The following is an 18,919-nucleotide window of genomic DNA, read 5'->3' on the forward strand; positions in this document are numbered from 1 at the left end:
ACAAGTCACGTCCTTCAAACACAAAAAAAACCCCATTGATCTAATTTCTTCACTTACATACATAAATATATTTCAATGGAAAGTGAAATCTATACTATTCTGTTCTTGTGTGTCCTTTTTTTTTTTTTTAAACATACGTGGTATCAATATTCTTTAGGTAAAAAACCAGTTCTTCTATTACACACAGGTGATCTGTGTGAGAAAGAAGTTACAGATCACTGCTTGTCCCCTTGTCCCAAAATCAGGCTGTGCAAAATGTCATTTGGAAAATGTGCCACACAGAATTGGATACTACGTGTGAGATTTAAAAACACAAATGAAACAAAATTAGAATTCCCAAATGGAAGAGATTATAAATTTGGATAGCCAAAATACATCCTGTTTGAAAACCAGCCAGACTATTTGGATTAAGTAGGCATGTTTTAAGACATGCAGTCCTGATGGATCATGCTTTCCAAGCCAGATCTCTTTACAGCTATGGTCTGAACATTTTGTCAGGCTGGAGTTGTCAGGCTTTTGAAAAATTACCACTCAGGCCACAGACTGAGTGGGCTTGTTTGGGTGTCCATGTTATAAGGCACTAACATTAGAAATGTCCATGTTTCGGGTCAGGTATCTCTTGAAACAGTTTATTACCCTTCCCTTGGAATATGGAAGTTGAAAGCAGGCAGCCTTGTGGCAGAGAGAGAAATAAAGACAACTGCAAAACTGTGTTGTTTTTATTTTAAACATGCAAAATACAGTTCATGCATCTGCCATTTTGAAAAATCTCTCAGTTCATAGCAGATCAAACCAGACATTTTGGCTATCGACTCTCAATAAATATTTCAAAATGCTTTACAGTGTAAATATAAGAAATTTAGCAAAATTTCAACAAACCTGTATAAAAACCAGATACAGATAACTTTTTATTTCAAGGCAACATGCTGTAATGTAAAGAGTTCACTTTTTTTTTCTGGATTTTTTTCTCATAAAAAGTTTTCAACAATACAACTGCTTAACAGATTTAAGCCTTTAGGCTGCACATGCAAAAAAAAAAAAAGGGTTATTTTAGTTAAAAATCACCAAAACGTGCTATTCTTTGTTTCATTTTTTAAATACAGTAGTTGTAGACAGTAGCATTTTTCTTTTTTAATTTTGTAAAAGAGTGCAGGCAGGTTCATGGAGCTAGTGTCCTGGAAGACTCGTACTCTGACATACATTTTGGTTTTATCCCTTTGCCATTGTAATAGTCCACCACTTGGTTTGGAACTTCAGCCAAAACACTTTTTGCTAGAGCAGATGGGGATGCCTGCAGGAAATGGTAGAAAACACAAGCATTAACCTGGCTCTCTGCTAGAAGTGCTATGGGTTTTAGAAGCATTGGTGCCATGAGATCAAGTATGGTACAGAAATGCAAGGCTAAAAAGACTTAAAGTGAATCACACTATTGCTGGAAACTCATTTTATGAGTCAGTTTAGGTATGGAGCTGTAGCTGCCTAAAAGTACACTAACGCCAAAAGTCCTCAGTGTGACTTCAGGTCCATTTGGACTATTTTAACTTCAGGGTAACTGAACTTCCCTGCACTCTGGGAGAGCCTCGTATCACAATAAAAGCTGCAAAGATTTCATTCATCAGTGTTCAGCAAGGAACCCTGCAGAGCTCCAAGCTCAGCATGAATGGTCAACACTGTGAAAGGGAGGCCTTCATCACCATTCTGCGCTTCAGAATCTGGCATGGTGTTTTAATGGCTGGGAATTTTTAAATTCAATTAAAAAAATACTTTGCGCTGATTGGAATTAAGCCATGGTTAAAATAAACCTTCCACCCTAGGCTTGGTGGAGGCTTTAAAGCTCTTCCTTTAATGCCAATGTAAAAATGGCAGGTTTCAACCAGACTAAGAACTGATGACCCTAAAAGTTAGAGATGGATATAGAGATGGCCACTGGGTTTCCCCCCAGGCAGGGAAGAAGGGCTCCCCTTCAGTGCTGTCAGAAACCCTGCCCTCCATCAACAACACAGAGTTGCTGCATCACACACCAACCATGCTTCAGATATCTCATTTTAAGCAGAGGGGCCTGTGGATGTTTTGTGGGCAACCATTACCTGCATGTGCTGCATGGATATTCCTCAGCCCCTGAATTCAGCAGTGACAAAACTGGACTCTGCCCATGCACCCTTTGGCCCCGTGTTTAGATTTGCTTGTTTCTAAGTGTTTGCGTAGAACTGTTTTCAAGTCCTCTGGAACCAGCCTGCTTGGCCATGTTCCCTTTGAGCCCGTCACAAAGATGCAGTAAAAATGTAAACACCTAAATTTCATTTTGAGAGGTTTAAATTGATATATTTATCTCCACAGAGTGCAGACTGCAGCTCAAACAATGCATGGAAGCTCAACTGGTGGCTGTATCACACTTCTACTGCACACCAAGTACTTTTTCCCAAATCAAAGAGCACTTTCCTCCTCATTGTCTGTTGTGTTATCAGCCAAATTTCAAATCTACCATGTCACAAAGCAGTTGTATCAACTTTTTTGACCTACTCTGTTTTGTGGGGTGGCATCCTTATCCTTACAGAGTCTTAAAATTTGGTTTACATAGAATGTAAATAGTAAACTATTTGTAGGCAAGCTAATCCAAGGGTGAGGAAAACCCCAGGCTATTAGAAATTTCAGTATCAAATGGAAAGATAATGCTACCAAAACCAGAAACAGTGGTTTTTAAATTTTTTTTTCCTGTATTTTTGTATTTTGACTCACAAATGGGATTAGTAACAAATGAAATTAACTGCTATTTCCCTACTGTGACATTTATACAAAAATATTTGTGCAGCCAAAAAAGCCTGGAACATTTCTGCATGAACAAACTGGCAAAGCATAGAGCATACTTTATGTGACAGTGCAGCAAGTGTTCTAAGGTGTTACACAGTAACAGAACCCATTCATTTTAATCCTGAAAAGTGAAATGCATGGTTTTCCAGAGTTGCCTTATTCTTGCCTAAACCTGTTTTATAGAATTGTGGAATGATTTGGGTTGGAAGGGACTTTAAAGTTCATCTAGTTCCAACTAAAATAATCAGAAAATACCCCTTGGAATCACACAAATAGCTGATTTCTACAATGCTATTGAAAATTACTGTTTTTTAAAATCCTCTTTCCCCTGTGTCAAAGCTGCACATAGCTTAGCTTGCCTCTGTGCTCTTTTACCAAAAATGCAACCCTACACAGAGGTAAAAACAGGGAGTGGGGGAAGAGCCCTGAGCCAGAGGTGCATACACCAGCTGTATCAATCAGGAAACTTCACTCTGCTTTGTCTTTAAAAATGCTGGGCAGAAGCATTGGCATCAGCTTCTCTGGATCTGTGTAGTTCACATGTTCTGAACTTTGGGCCAACAGCACTCACAGCTGTGCATCTTCCTCCCACCTCCACTTCACTGTTCTGACACTACATCCATTCTTCCTGAACAAAGGGTCAGCCCTTCAGAACAGGCTCTGTCAGGGCTCAGATGCATAGCTGAATCACTGCCACTTCTGAGTCCTCAGCTGAAAAGCCATTCATTGAGGTTTAAGTGAAAACATTTACTGTGCTCAAAGGCTCACAGTCAATGTGTGCCCCACACAGGGTTGATCTGGCATAGCTGGCTTGACTCCATGCTTCAGTCTGAGCACAGGCAACTTTTGCTTTACTGAGTTTCATCATGCCAGTGATGTCTATTTGTCCTGGGGTTTTTTCTAACAGAGAACATCTCAAAATCAGGCTTGGGATTGGTTTCCTCTATGGTGATTTGGATCACCAGTACCTTACATACTTTTTGTGGTGGTAAAGCACTCTCATTTCTGGATTACATGGTGCAAAACAGCATTTTTTATAAATGAGAATTATACTCAGTAACTCCTAAGCTAAAACACAGACCCAGTTAATCAGTGTTGTGTAAGGATTACCTTTGCTGGGTCTTTAACACAGATGGACCATTAAATTAATGTCTTAGGGTAACATTTTCTCCACTGCTTGAAGAGCATCCTAGCAATAAGCACCTCAAGATGAATAGTTCTCAACTGATAGCTGATACACAACAATCAGATCAGTCAGCAGCAGGAAAATAATCCCCTGTGATTCCATAATTGGTGTGTATTACAAATGACTGTTAATTCAGTTCTATAGCTTCACAATGCTTAACCTTTAACTATAATGCATAGTGCAAAACATTGCTCCTTGCAGTGGTTGAGAGCTGTGCTTTCCACACTCCTTTGTGGTGACGTATGTTATGAAGTCACAGCTGTTAACCTTTGTGATTAAATGCAATGCAGAATGGAATACAATCTACCCGTGGCATCAGATTTGTGCCCAGTAAATATATCATGCATCCCAAAGGCAGAAAATTTCATTTCTTAAAATATGACTGTGAATGGATTGAGGCAGGTGATTTTCTTCAACTACATTTCAGTGACAGAGCATCACTGTTCTACAGTTTCAGGTGAAGGACACTCACATTGCTAGGATGGTGATGATTACAGAGAGAAAAAAGTCACTTGGATTCAGGGAAAATCTGTTTTGTTTGTAATGTTCCCCTTTAGCGAATGGCATGTCACCCACTATACAATGGGACCTTTTTTGAAGTGTTAATGGTTACCTTGAATTTATCAACCCTCTACAATTGCAGGATTTGCCAAGAGTCACTACAGTTGCTATTATTATTTTCATAGCTTGAAAGATGTTCCTTTAAGAGTGAGAAAAAGTTTAGATATGTTACTGAAGTGCTTCTGCTTCACTGTATGGTGTAGGAGATTAAACCCCTATAATAGAACCTGCTGTCTACACTGAATCTTAAGGCAGTAAGACATTGATGTGGGCATAAGATTTTAGGTATGTGAATAACTAATTGAAATGTGTTACATGCCTGTATGAGTGCTGTGCAAGCTCGGAACCTTTTCTGAAGTCAAAATTATAAAATAAAAGGGATTTGTTCTATAGGTTATTTTTACAACTTCCTTCTCTCCCCCTGCTTCCTTTCCATTTTCTCAAAGGAGGAAGATTTTGCACAGATTATTTTTGATCTCTTTGGATAGATATGAGATTTTGAGTTACAAGCTGACCTGAGAATAGAAGTAATGAAAATAAATATTGCTTGGTTTGACTCCAAGGGAATTTTGGTTTACACTTTGAGCAGAAAAAAATAAATGCTCGCGCATAATATTTTCTACTCTCCTTCTGTCATTAATAGATGTAATATGGATTTAGGAATAAATACGTGATTTATCAGAAAAACATATAAACTTTACACAATTGGATTTTTAGTCTTTCTAAACGAAAGATTTTTCTTCTTTTTTTTTTTTTCTTTCTAAAAAGATCCTTCAACATTTTTTTTCTACTTAATAAATTAACACTAGGTACATTGACAAAAGGAATGGGATTTTTACCTAAATATATATTTTGCTTAAAGCTGTCAAAAGTAGCATACTGATGTGTGTAAATTCTTGTGTTTGGTCAGAACTGATCTGACAAAAATCTCCCAAATGTGTTAAATCTGCATTTCCTCTGTGGGGAAAAATAATTTTGACTCAAAACTCATTTCTCCCATGAAAAATTATTTCACTAGCTGATGTATGGTCTTTCGTTTGTGCTAAGTAAGCAAGGAAGCCCTAAACATCACTTTGTTGAGAGAGAGCGATTATTTGGGATATGACAATAAAGAAATTCAACCAGAAGTGGCAATTTTTATAAGCACTCATCCATTACACTGACATTTGTTGAAAAGTTGAAAGATCACAATAAACAGACTAAATATCAGGTTGCATAAGATTTATTAAGTTTTCTGATAAGTATAGAGATAGATTTGTATTTGCTCTATGTTATCTTTGCTACTGAAAGAGAGAGAAAAATATCACTATTTAACAAGAAGAATACATAAAGATTGCTTTCCTCTTCCAGTACTGGGGAAGTTAATCTAAATCAGCTAAAAAGAATATATGCTTGTCATTTGACCAGTGCTGGCAATAACAATGCCACAGATTCAGTCACAAGTTAACACCAGGGGCACAATATATTTAGAGCCCAGAACTGCAACTGTCAGCATTAATCTATTAAATCCAGGATGATTTTAGCTTTATTTTGAAACACAAAATGAAACTAAAAATAACAAATGTAGCTGGTTTTGCCAGTTCCTTGCAGAAACATGTTTTCAGCTAATTAAAAGTAGCTCTCCCACCAGCCCATAAATAACTCAGCTCTGGACACTTTTCCAATGACTACAGTGCGGCACTACGCACTTGTGATTGTATGCAGAAGGAATCACAAGCTATGAACTGGTTGTGCTCATACTTTTTTTTCAGCAGGTAGATGGCTGTGTGCCCCTGTCAGCACAGAAATGTGCATGTCTACAACTCAGTAGTCAATCTGCAGCTATTTGGCATGGTGTCACCAAACTAATATCAGAAGGTGAATTTTCCCTCCTGTGTGCATCAGTGGCTTACATAAAGCTAGAAGGAAAAGAGGATCAAGTCAGTTTCTCTTGCTCCTCAGTAGAGTTTGTGAAATTAGGAAGTGTGTCTAGATCTAAGGCAAATATTGAAAAATTGCATTTTGACCTGAGAAAAAAGAAACAAGCCTTGCAAAGAGAAAAATGAAAGTGTTTTGGAAGCAGTAAACAGAAAAAAAAGCTCTTGTGGTGACAAAAATCCCCAAAAAACTGAAACAAGAAGCTAGAGTAAAAAAGAAATGTAAACAATGCGAACCCATATGGAGATCAAAACCAGCCCAGAGTTGAGAACTTGGCTGTGACATATCCAATTCTAAGGATCTGTAGTGTATGGGAGCAGACTGAAAAGAGCAATCTCATGAGGAGAATGAGTCAGTTCCAGTGAGGCAAAGAAATTCTCAAATCAAATACTGAGGATATCCACCCTAGACAGAGCAAAAAAACAGCCTGGAGAACGAAGTAAATGTAACAGAAGTGAGAGGAAAGAAAGGAGAGAAAGATGGGAAAAGGGAAGGAAAGGAATGGGATCAGCATTGCACAGGAACATAATGCATGCCTCCATATGGAGAAAAAGGCTCTGAAAAACTCCTCTGTGTGTGGGAAAGCCTCTTCTGCTGGTGAACACTGTGTCTACCCTGCTGCTGAAAAGTCCCTGGAACAGATGGTACAATGTAGGGCAGGTGACTGAGAAGAAAAGTTGATGACCAAAATTTTAGATTTGGCAATTTAATGCTGGTTCTGTTCCTTTCTTTCCTACAGAGTGTCTTCTACACCACACTGGCCTCAGTAAGGAACAGCTGGCTGAGAGCAGAGGGAAACTCTCAGTAATGTCACATTCTTGCCTGTGTTCTTGTACAGAATTTGGGAAAAGGTTTGAAGGCAACCAGGATGCTGTGGGTGGATAATCCTGCATTTGAGAACTCAGACACCAAACTTCAATAAAGAAATAGCCTCCTGGGGAACACTGTAAGGACAAATTCAAAGCCATGTCATCTGCCTGTGGAAATGAAGGAACAGAAAGCAGAATAAATTTGTCCTAATAGAACAGATGCAAAAGAGAATGGGAAACAGACAGCATGAAAAATTAAGCAGGGAAAGTAACCAAATTAAATCAGGGAGAAAGTGGAAGCAAGGACTGGCACCACAAAAAGCACATGGATTCTGCCTCATCTCTTCCTTTCCCACCCTCACCAACTCGCTAATGGAGCACATTGCATTCTGATTCCTTTTTTCCCCCCCCCACTATTTCTGACACAATAGTGACTTACTCAACACTTCATGCATATGCAAGGTTAAGCCCAGGCTCATGAACCATTCACTATACCCATTCACCCTTCTGTGGCAAGGATGGAAAAATCAGCTTACATGTTTGAAGTTCCTAAATGGCACAAACTGGACAATGTCTCGAAGCACGGGCTCGCCCTTGGGAGACCTCAGGATGCCATCATCACCATCCAGCATCTGCATGTCACTGAAGTCGGCGTTGCCCACGCCGACGATGATGACTGACATGGGGAGGTGAGAGGCGTGCACGATGGCCTCTCTGGTGTCAGCCATGTCTGTGATGACGCCATCCGTCAGGATCAGCAGGATGAAATATTGCTAAAGTTGTTGGGCAAGAAGTGAAAAATTGTATCATTGGTTCATATTCCAAAACTGCTTAACCTTTTAAGTTCAATATAAAAGTGTTTCTGGTAACTCACTCATGGACCTTTTTGAAGAGAAAAGAGCCTTTATATTGACTGTATAGAATTTTCCATTCCAAGCTCCTCAGCTACTAATTTCTCCTCTGCAGAGTAATGGGGTCTCTGAGGAGGGCAAGGCAGGAATATATCCATCTTCATACTCTTCATACAGAGCCCTGAAGAGAGGTTTTCTCTCTCTCCAGAGGAGACAAGCAATTTGATGAGCTTGTAATTTCCTTCCCAAAACTTCAAAGCCCACTGAACCAGGATCGTGAGCTATGGCATTTCTTCACTTGGTAATGGTGAAGAGTGGCCCTTACTTGGATCCCTTATGAATTTTTAGGCAGCTGGAGTGATTTAACAAATGTACATTAATTGGAAAAATGAACAAATCATAGGATTTGGTCACTCTGCATGAGCAGCACCAACACCCTAAACATCAATAATAATTATGTATATACAGCAGTATAAACTCAAAATGTTCCAATCATCTTGTCCTGCCATGAATAAAACAAAACATGCAAGGAGAAAACTTCATCTTGACCATTCTTGAACAATATAGTTTTTCAGAGAGAAAGGAGGAAGTTTAGGTATAAAATGTAGGAACTTATTCAGTAGGGCATATTAGATCAGAAACAGCACTGGGAAGAGAATGAGCCACCTCAGGATTAGGTGGATATGGAAATTCAAACACAGCAATTCCCCATTTTAGGACTGAGATCCTAAATACTATCAAGGTTCTGGAAACAACAGCGGAATCACAGAATCATAGAATGGTTTGGATTGGAAGGGACCTTAAAGATCATCTAGGCTGAACAGATGACGAGGCAGGGACACCTTCCACTAGACCAGGTTGCTCAGAGCTCCATCCAACCTGTCCTTGAACACTTCCAGCAAAGGTGTAACCTCAGCTTCTCCGGGCAGCCTCTCTCACAGTAAAAAGTTTATTTCTAATATCTGAAGTTGTTGTCTTTCAGTTTGAAGCCATTACCCCTTGTTCTGTTGTTACATGCTCTTGTAAATATCAGTCACAAGCCCAGACTCATGAATAGAAATGTTTGGTAACTGCTGCCCTACTAGGACTTTAAAAAGGTCCAGAATATGAAGAAAGCTAAGGAAAGTTCTAGGCCAGGTGATGAAGCACTTGCCAATGCACAGCTCTATTCTGTTCAGTATTTAGGCACTTTTTGTGCAGTACACAATGTCTCTCTTACATCCTTTACTCCCACAGCACTGCTCTTGTAAATGATAAGATCTACTCGCTCACATATTCCCTCCAACTCTCTTGTTCTCCCTTTCTCCCATTCTGTCTTCAAGGGAGGATCAAAATAAACCTAACGCATCTTATAACATGATATGTATGTAAGTCTTTTGCCTTACTTATAGAAATTAAATATGTCCTGGGATTTTTATCAGGTGCAGGCTAACAGACTTGTCTTCCAGTTTCTAAAAGGCACAAATTACTTCATCAGTAATAACAACTTGAAAACTGTATCATTACTATTTTCAAATGAATGGTTGGAAAAATCCCCTAGATGAACAGAAAGATTTTAGTGCAACCTCTGCAGAAGACATGAAATTGGGTAGTCTGAGTAGGGAATCATTTGAACTCATCTCTTGGTACAACCAAGACTTTGAGGGCTTCAATGCTCAATTTTTGTAAACTTAGTAGTGCCATTTTTATTTCCACAGTGAAGAACTAGGTGTGCTACAACGAAACAGACCTAAAAGAAGGAAATAGATCAATGGGAAAAGAGTTTAAAGCTGTGACAACAAAAGCTATAAATACTGAATACACTCTTCAAGCTGACAGAGGTTTAAGCTGCCTTCTGAGAAAGCAGTTAATAAAAACTGTGAAGGCACAGTCTGCATTAAAAGGCCTTGTTTTGATGGCCTACAAGAGATCCAAAATAAGACAAGAAAAAAGGTCAACACAGCTTTTTCCCCTTACCGAAGCCTCCTTGGTGTTGGTCTCCTCTGATGCAGATTTTGCCACTTTCTGGATGATGGGAGCAATGTTTGTTGGTCCATACAGCTGCAGCTTAGGAAGGCAGCTCTGATAAGCTTCCACAACACCTTGTATTCCTGGCATGAAAAACAAAACAAAACAAAACAAAAATGTGGAGCATATTGCCAATATCAGGCTTGTTTAAAACGTAAATGAAAGGTGGGTTCTTAATGAACAAAACTAAAAATACTACATGATTAGCAAAGACTAGCAACTTCAGATAATTTCCAGGATCTGTCTAGATGCCTTGAATCTAGAGTCATTAGATTCATTAGATTCATTATCCCATGTTTCTCCTTCCAAGCAGCTTTTAATGCCTATTTTTCAGGTATGAGCTTGCAATGCCATAGCTTCCATTCTTCTTGGTTTAAGATGTGATAGGTTCCTGATCAACAGCTAAGATCCATGCTGAATGGCTAGACACACATTAAGAAACAGTACACTTCTTTCTCCTCTTCAGATAAATATTTTTGTTTATTACGGTAGTTGCCAATAAATTTGTTCTTTGTACTTATGCCCTAAAGCTGTTAAGGAATTTAAAACATCTTTTCAAATATCTGATTCTCCTGTGCTAAGAAATTACATAATTTTTCAGGGTTAATTTGCATAATCACTCACAGGTTGAATTTGACTATGACCAAGAGCTGTGAAATCTTGGAAGAAACAGCAGGATGCTTTGCAGCCTACAGAAAAATGAGCTTTAGCCGAGAATTTTTGATGGAGAACTAGCTATTTTTGGCTTTTTCATTTCAGGATATACAGTCTGACCAGGGAGCAAAGACTTCTGCTGACACACTTGACAGATCACAGAATGGAAATTGGTATTTTCAATCACTGAGAAGAAGGATTTCTTGAAGTGATGCACATTAGCCTCCCCATTCAGAACTCCCAGCTTACCAGACCTAAAGGATTAGAGGTCTAATGCTGGAAAGAAAGCGATAGACTGAAAAGCTTTACAAAGGATGCTTCAGAATGAAATGACTTCAGTAAGATCCTAAGCCAGTTTCAGTTTGCATGGAGACTCACTCACTCATGAGATTTTTTGCTCAACCATATTTACAGGATAGATGGGTACAGACATTACTGAAAAATGACAGGGAGTTGTAATTGTTTTATAATGATGAAAAAGTGGTGGAGAACACAGTTTTCTCTCTTTAGAGAACCTACAGATATATTTTTCCATTGCAGTGCCAACAGACAAAAGAACTTGCTCCAGTTATAGCTGTGATTGGCTGAAATGTAGTGTTACAAAATTTCCCTAGGTAATTCCAGTAACTAAATTACATATTGCAAAAATGACCTTTGTTAACTCCCAATTTTAAACTTGCTAAGGATTTCCTGACATATACTTAATGATTTTGCATGAAGGCCTCATAAATCTTCCCTGAGATGATAAGATACACTGTACTTTTCTTCTTATGCAGTAAAATAATGTAAGATAAACCTTACTCCCTGCATTCCACAGAGACTTAGTGTTGTTCATGTCAGAAAGTTGCTCTAATCTTAGAAAGAGACATGTTCTAGACACATAATTTCTTATTTGCTTTCTCGGATTAATATATTTTAGAAATATTTACTCTCCCTCCAATCCCAACTCAACAGGATATGTGAGTGGATTAGCTTGTACTCCTTTATCTTAGGCAGAATCAATGTGCATTTTTTTTCACAATTCAACTCTTTGCATTTTTATTTGGAATCCACTTTCAGCATCTCTAATGAAATACAGTGAACACATACATATATGTGTTTAAGACAGATGTGTCGAAACATTCATTCAGACTAGAGGTTTTTGCCTACTTTCTTCCTCAGATTATAAACTAAGTATTAATTACAAGACTATAAAAGTAATATACTTTGAATATACTAAATATAAGACTATAAATGCTAAAATTTTCAAGAGTGGAAATGGTAACAGGTGAGGATATCCATATTTTACGAATTCCAGTGCTCTTCATCTCAATATACACTCCCTGTATGAAGAGTGATGCTTCACACTACCTTGTGCCAGTAAAAGCTCTACTTCCACAGAGAAAAGGATTTCATTCCTCAAAGGCACAATAGACACATACTATTTATATTGCATCCAGTCACTGTTTCTTTGTTTAAAACAAGGTACTCTTAAGCAATTTTACTTTATTTTTTGGCAAGTATGCTAGATATTACAAGGTAAAATAGAGTAATCACTAAGTACTTTGTCTCCTTCTCACTCCTGAATCCGTTCTCCATATGACTTGCTGATGTTACTGTTCCCTGTGACACCTAATTCAGTGAGAGCATCTAGAAAACATCACAGAACCAAGAAGCACCCATGACAGGCAGATAAGCGAGCTCCAGCAGATGATTAAACAACACATTTTCTGTTTTTTCTCCACTTCTTGCTTTCACCCAGGTGGATATTATTTTAAAAGGTGTCATTTAAGACAAACAAGTGCTTTTAATATCTTTCAAAAACAGGTGCAAATGTTGCGAAATTTCTTTCCTGGCATTCTTTCATGCTGCAATGATTATTTTATGTTTACTTAGGCCTAGAACTCCTTGCAGGTGATGGGCTAACTTACCAGATAACTGAGTCTTATGCAAAGATACAAATAAAGTTTAAAATATTAAGTGACATAAGGCAAGCCGCATAGAGCAGCTCCTTCCTGGTTTTTTTTGCCCCCTTTCATTTCCATTGTTAAATTTAGTGTTGCATACAGAGTGTGGTTTGGAGAGTAAATCCCTTGCTTACAGAGGGTTTGTCTGTCCAAACTCTGCTGCTGGCACCACCTCGATGTGGCAGCCTTTTCAACCAATAAAAATCATTCTATAACAATGCCAGTGTGGTAAAAGAATTAGCCTTGAACTCAAAAAAAGCAGCAAAGCAAGAGGGGGAGGATAAAAGTCAGTGTTCTTTGCATGGACTGCTAGAGCTTTTCTCTGTAGTTTGCAGAGGGTTACAGATATCATGCAGTTAGATTGAGAAACAAAGCTTGTTTGAACACTACTTGATATAAATATGTTATCACCTAATGCTGACCACTGTTAAGTGTTTTAATGACACATTATAAAATATCATGGTCCAGACAGAATTCTGAGGTCTCTTTTGCTTCCCCACCCCATCCCCACACTGAAGTCTCAATGTCAAGCTGGCTTACAAGCTTGCAGGCACTACTAGATGCGTACATGTAACTTCTTTGGAGTCCTTAAAAGCAATGTAAAAAGCTGTGCGAGCACATCAAGCAGCTGTAGGACTTATGCCCAATTGCATTTCAAGCATATGACCTGCAAAGACTGGGGCAATCCAACAGTTCAACAACAAGCAGGAATGCCCACTGAACCAAAACCAGGTCTTGCATTTAAGATGCGTGAACTCTGAATTCTTTTAATGTTTCTTTCCCTTGAATTGCTTGTCCTCTCCTCTTTTCCTCACTTCATTTCTTTGCATCTTAGTTCTCATCCTGAACATATTTGCTGCCCATGCCTGAAAGAAAGCCACTAATAAGCTTGAGAAGGGCTAAAAGGAGCAGCTAGAAAATTTGAACAGGAAGAGCATTTTGAAATATCCAGTTCAGTATGTGGATGGAAGCAGAAGGATAAGGGAGAATAAGAACCTGTGGATTTTAGACAGCAATGATCACCCAAGCAAGAATCTTAACTTACGTTGTTTAGAGGTTATTTTCCTGTTACTACCCTTTACAAAATGTGTGAATTGTGGCAGGAGATTTTAGAAAGACAGCATCAGTCACTGCAGATCTCACATAAAGCAGCGTCTACTTCATAAATCTGGCCTCTGATTACCAAGGATTAATGATGGTTAGTAGAACATACCATTATCTTACACTGCAGTCTCCTGCTGCATTTGCTCTCAGGAAAGTACAGTAATTTCACGATTACAAGCCGCACGTCCAGGTGTCAGCAATGTTTAGGTCTTTGTCCATATATAAGCCGCACCTGATTATAAGCCGCACTTTCATTCGCAGCAAGGATGCTTGCACAACTTTCACAAAGTTGCCAATTAGTAACAGAATCGCGGGATCGCGGAGTTTACTGGCTCTGCTCGGGGCCAGGTGGGGTCAGCCTGCTCAGGGCTGCCGACAGGGCCAGGTGGCCCAGCTCGGCGCTGCTGCTCGGCGGGGCCGCTCGGGGCCAGCTGCCGCTGCTGCCACCGCCGAGCTCGCTCGCCCTGGCCCAGCACTGCCCTGCGGTAGCAGACAGGGACGGAGCCCCTCCGCCCACTCCTGCAGTGCCAGTGGGAGGCAGGCACGGAGCCCCCGCCTCTCCCCTGGGCCGTGAGGCCAGGAGGAGGGAGCCCCCCGCCTCTCCCCCTGCGCTGCTGACACGGAGCCAACCTCCACCTGCCGTGCAACAGAGTAACCAATTTGTAACAATCGTGCAATCCCGTGTTTTACTGGCAGGTGCTCGGCTCGGCACCTCAGCTGCACTTCCGGATTTGGAAATTTCAGAAATTTTTTCATATATTAGCTGCTCCTGAGTGTAAGCTGCATTTTTGGGGTGGGATCAAAATTTTAGTCAAAATGGTGCAGCTTATAATCATGAAATTACTGTAGGTAGGTTTCTTTCTACCACAATAGTCATCCGCTGCTTCTCTGCCCTTTACTTGCAGCAGGCTATAAGTCTGGTCAAAGAACTGGTTCTAAACTGAGGGAATTTTTGATCACAGAGGTTAACAGACTGCTTTTTCATATCCTGCCCATCTTCTGCAGCACAACCTTTGATGTTGAGGTAGCTGAAGATTTTCAATTAGTCTAATTCTCAGAAATAGTGATTTCAGGAAGTCCAAGTGCTGAATGTCCACCTACTTTTCAGTAAATTAATGTATGGCACTTTCCAAAGTTAAGCTCAATGGTTTGAAGCCTGTCAGGTCCACAAATCCTAGCCTTCTTTAATAAAACAACTTTGAATAACACTCAGGTGATACAATTTTAAAAAATGCACATTTTGGACACAGCAAAACTATGGCAGTCTGTCCTACTGGGAGCATTACCTGCACATTCTGGGTTGTCTTCATTGAAATTGATTGCAAAGTCATGAGAGACCTACAGATAAATGGAAAGAAAAGAAGACTGTTGTCAGAAAGATTATTCCAAGAAGACTTGTGGTTAAACACTCTTGACGTTGTTTCTGTGATAAACCTGAGACCTTTCAAGCTTTCAGCCATTAAGTGTGAAATACAGTCCCAGCTGGAGCTCCCTGCAGAACCAAAGTAGCAAAACTGGAATCAAGCTTGTCAATAACAACAACAACAAAACAAAACAAAAAGCCAACCAGCCCAAAAAACAAAACCAAAGAAGGCATAAAGAAAACCCACCCAAATGCATAAAAAATCATATAAACATGGTGTCAGGATTGGGCTATCAGTGCTGGGCACAGAAGAGGAATCTATTGCTGAGGCGATACAAATGCCAGTTCTCCCTAGCTCAGCATCTCAGACTGCAGGAGAGGGAAAGCAGGTTGTGATAGAGCAGTGACAGCAGAAACTCAGCTCACTTCTGCATCCTGACCTCACTGTGTGAACAGCTCCTCATCTAAAGCCAAGGTGTATTGGGAAAGTAATTCTCCAGAGAAATCAAGGATTCACTGTGGAGCAGTAGTGTAAGAATTTTAAGTTGGTAAAAAAATTAGATTAGTCTGGGGGGTAATAAGTAAAAAAAAAAAAATCCTGAAGACTCTTGGTTTTCCTCACATGCAGTGAATAGTCCAATATCTCCCTCTCTCAATCTGTCTATCATTAAATCATACAAAGCTGTTTCTTAAAAAAAAAAAAAAAAATCACTGAGAATACAACAAAGTTGTTGATTTTCTAACAAAACAAGGTATTTTGTCTTTGGTGCCTTGGGAAAATATTACAAGACTTTAGTATGCTTAAATAATGCTAGGCACTGTAAGTCTCCAGTTCCAGAATTCCTCTTTTAGGTTTATTCTTGCCTGCATTTTTCTTTTTCAGATTCCTTTTTACTTTTTTCTTTGATCTCTGAAAAGTCTTGATTCCTTTTAATCTCTTTGGCTCTGAAGCCCAGCCTCTTAATTGTGTTTGTCTTAATTTTTCTTGAATGAAAAAGCTCAGATTTTGTCTTGCAATGCATAATGTGTGTATATATATATGTGTATATATTTATCTAGCAGGTAATTTGCATAGTTTTAAATTGAATTTAGGTGATAATCCCAGATTTAAGAAGGCATTTATATAACTGCAATTATACACATTTAAAGCTTTATAGATCTCTATGGGATCTTCAAAAGTGCCAATAGTCCTAGTGATATGGAAAGCAACCTCCTGTACAATGGAAGCAGGATTATTTGCAGGAAGAGATTTATTTGTTGGATGTTGCTGTTTCATTTGCTAGTTTAGATGTCTTGACAGCAGAGTATGGAAATTGGTCTATGACTAAGAGACCAGTAGATCAAATATGTGACTGCAGAGAAGCTTCTGTGAAAGTGAAGTGGTGTAAGTTGTCTAATTACTGCCAAATAGAGTTCTTCATAGAAAAATTGAATTTCCCCATCATATGCTGGTCTTGCTTATCACAGTGATGTCTGCCATTATTAAGAGGTTAAATAAAGCAGTACTTCTACCATAATGGGAAAGGACTGAAGCAAAACTTCACTAAGAAGTCTGCAGTTGCCTCAGTCCACCCAGGCACTGAGGACACCTACACCAGCCATCAGTCTTAGAGAGGGTTTTACATGGTCCATTCAGTCTATCCTAACTGGCCATGGAAGATAATGCAGAAAGTCATTATTTATGTTTCTCACTGAGCAGCACAGAAGATCAGGGCTGCCAGATACATTTCAGAGGTGCTCCAGAGCCCTTCTGCCTGGCTGCTCTGGATGTCTCTCAGTGCACTCTGCCCAGCTGGTATCTGCCAGTCTCATGACCAGCTGCAGGCCAAAGGTAATTGCATCTGTCAAGAACTGTTATGGGAGTTTTCATTCATTGATATTTTTTGTTGTTGTTCACTAGTCTTTCTCTTTCCTTTAGGCTTTCTGTATTTTGCATTAACTGCATTATGAAAGCAAGAAGGATGGCAATGCATGTTTATATATTGCAGACTGATTCTTCTAACACTGTACCTCTTCAGTGATTTTATTTCTTTATTCCAAATGCACTTGAAATTATACCTAAAGGAAAATACAAATGTTTTCAAAAGCTATGAATACAGTATTTTAATCACACATGCAAGCATGGTTGGATGCTTCTGTTGCCATACCTCTTCCAGAATCACATAATGCAAACAATTTATCTGGTTCAGAGCCATGGCACCCAGGCTATTATTTAAGAAAAATGTAGACAACAGTTCAGACCAATAAGGAAAGCCCAAGTATAGTCAGTATGCACAATGATCCAAAAAAATAATACTGTCTGAGCATCGGCTGCTAACCTCCGAAAGCAAATGGTCCTCATGCATTGTCATCCTGATTCACAAACAGCAGAGTTAAAAGGTACCCTGAAGGCAGCACAGGAAACACAATGAATGTGCAGAAGCATTGGCTTGTTTCCTATGCTCGCTGAGCAATATATTACAATTTAAACAAGATTTAAGTATAATGTGAAGGAGAGAAGTTCTTTAAGCAGCTCATTGGTGCTCATTCCAACAGGAAATCATCACCCAAGGCAAGCCAACAGTAGATATTTTTTAAGCAGAGCTTCTCCAAATACTCAGAACTCATCCCCCACACTGTTAAGCAAAGCCAACTGTGCTTCAACTTGCCCCTTTGCTGTCTTGCCTGTGGTGGCCAGCACTCAAGAGCATCCAAACCAGCAGAGACTTCAGACTTACGCCATGTACTGAAGGCATTACTAAACTTGGGCTGCTACCTGATAGGAATCCATGTAGAGCTCATCCATGGCAAAAAGTGGTTTGGATCAAACATTCAATGCTTTTGTTTGCTAAACAGTGCAAGGTGATGAGTTTCCCTCCTTTTTTCTTTTTTTTTTTTCCTAATTAAGCATGTAAGAGCTTTGTGACTGAAGGGCAAACCATGCTGATGACAGAGAACCAAAAGCTGATATACTCAATGGCATCTTTCTAGCATTGAATGACACAGCCCTTGAATGACACTCCCAGAACTGATAAACTGATAACAAAAAGGAGGCAAAAGTTTGATCACCTAAGTTGCTGAAGAATGAGAAATTCTCTGAGAAAACAAGAAGACACTGGCTGTTCAGAAGCAGGCATGTTTATATAATATACTACGGTGGTTTGTATTGGGGTTCCATCTAACAGTCAGGAAACCCTGGAATGTGTCAAGTCACACAAATGCATAATGACTGCTTTACGTCAATACCTGGCATAGAGAACTTTGCCAAGAATTGCAGACCACAGTCTGTGGGGGAAGTCAGCCTCACATTAAGGAATGTCACAGTCACAAAACTCAGAGTGTGTCATGGATCCTGGACTAAGTTCCAAACATGGAGCTGACCCTCTGCTCAGCCCTCCTCTCTTAACACTGATCCATAAAATCAATCCATAAAAGGGAAGGAGAGAGAAATTCTGGCATGCTGAGGTGATTACACAGGATCAGCCTGGTGTTACTTGGGCTGCTGCACAGAACTGTGTTCAAAGCCTGTAGCTAAAGACATTCACTTGCACTTGACTCTGAATTAATCTTTTCCCTCTGCAGGGCTCCAGACCCATTCTTTGGCAGATACCATCATGGATTGGGATTATTAAACCACTGCTGTCCAGGAACTTCCTACACCAGAAGCATACTATTTCATGGGTAATTCCTTCAAGGGTTTAACAAGCAAATTAACTAGCTCTACCATACATTAT

The 18,919-nt window shown here is 39.5% G+C and overlaps 1 protein-coding gene across 2 annotated transcripts in view; it reads right to left on the reverse strand.

Moving 5' to 3' along the window:
• Positions 1–691: 691 nt before the first annotated feature.
• The window catches only part of CPNE4 (copine 4), a 239,526-nt gene continuing 221,298 nt past the window's right edge, over positions 692–18,919 (reverse strand). For both annotated transcript variants that reach the window (XM_033070258.2, XM_033070249.2), the window contains 4 exons: positions 15,130–15,181; positions 10,089–10,222; positions 7,818–8,054; positions 692–1,291 (listed from right to left, as the gene is read on the reverse strand). In XM_033070258.2, the coding sequence (XP_032926149.1) occupies positions 1,160–1,291; positions 7,818–8,054; positions 10,089–10,222; positions 15,130–15,181 (555 nt within the window). In that variant the 3' untranslated portion in view covers positions 692–1,159. The remainder of the gene's footprint in view (positions 1,292–7,817; positions 8,055–10,088; positions 10,223–15,129; positions 15,182–18,919) is intronic.

This window comes from Catharus ustulatus, chromosome 1, assembly GCF_009819885.2.
Source record: "Catharus ustulatus isolate bCatUst1 chromosome 1, bCatUst1.pri.v2, whole genome shotgun sequence".
Lineage (NCBI taxonomy): Eukaryota > Metazoa > Chordata > Aves > Passeriformes > Turdidae > Catharus > Catharus ustulatus.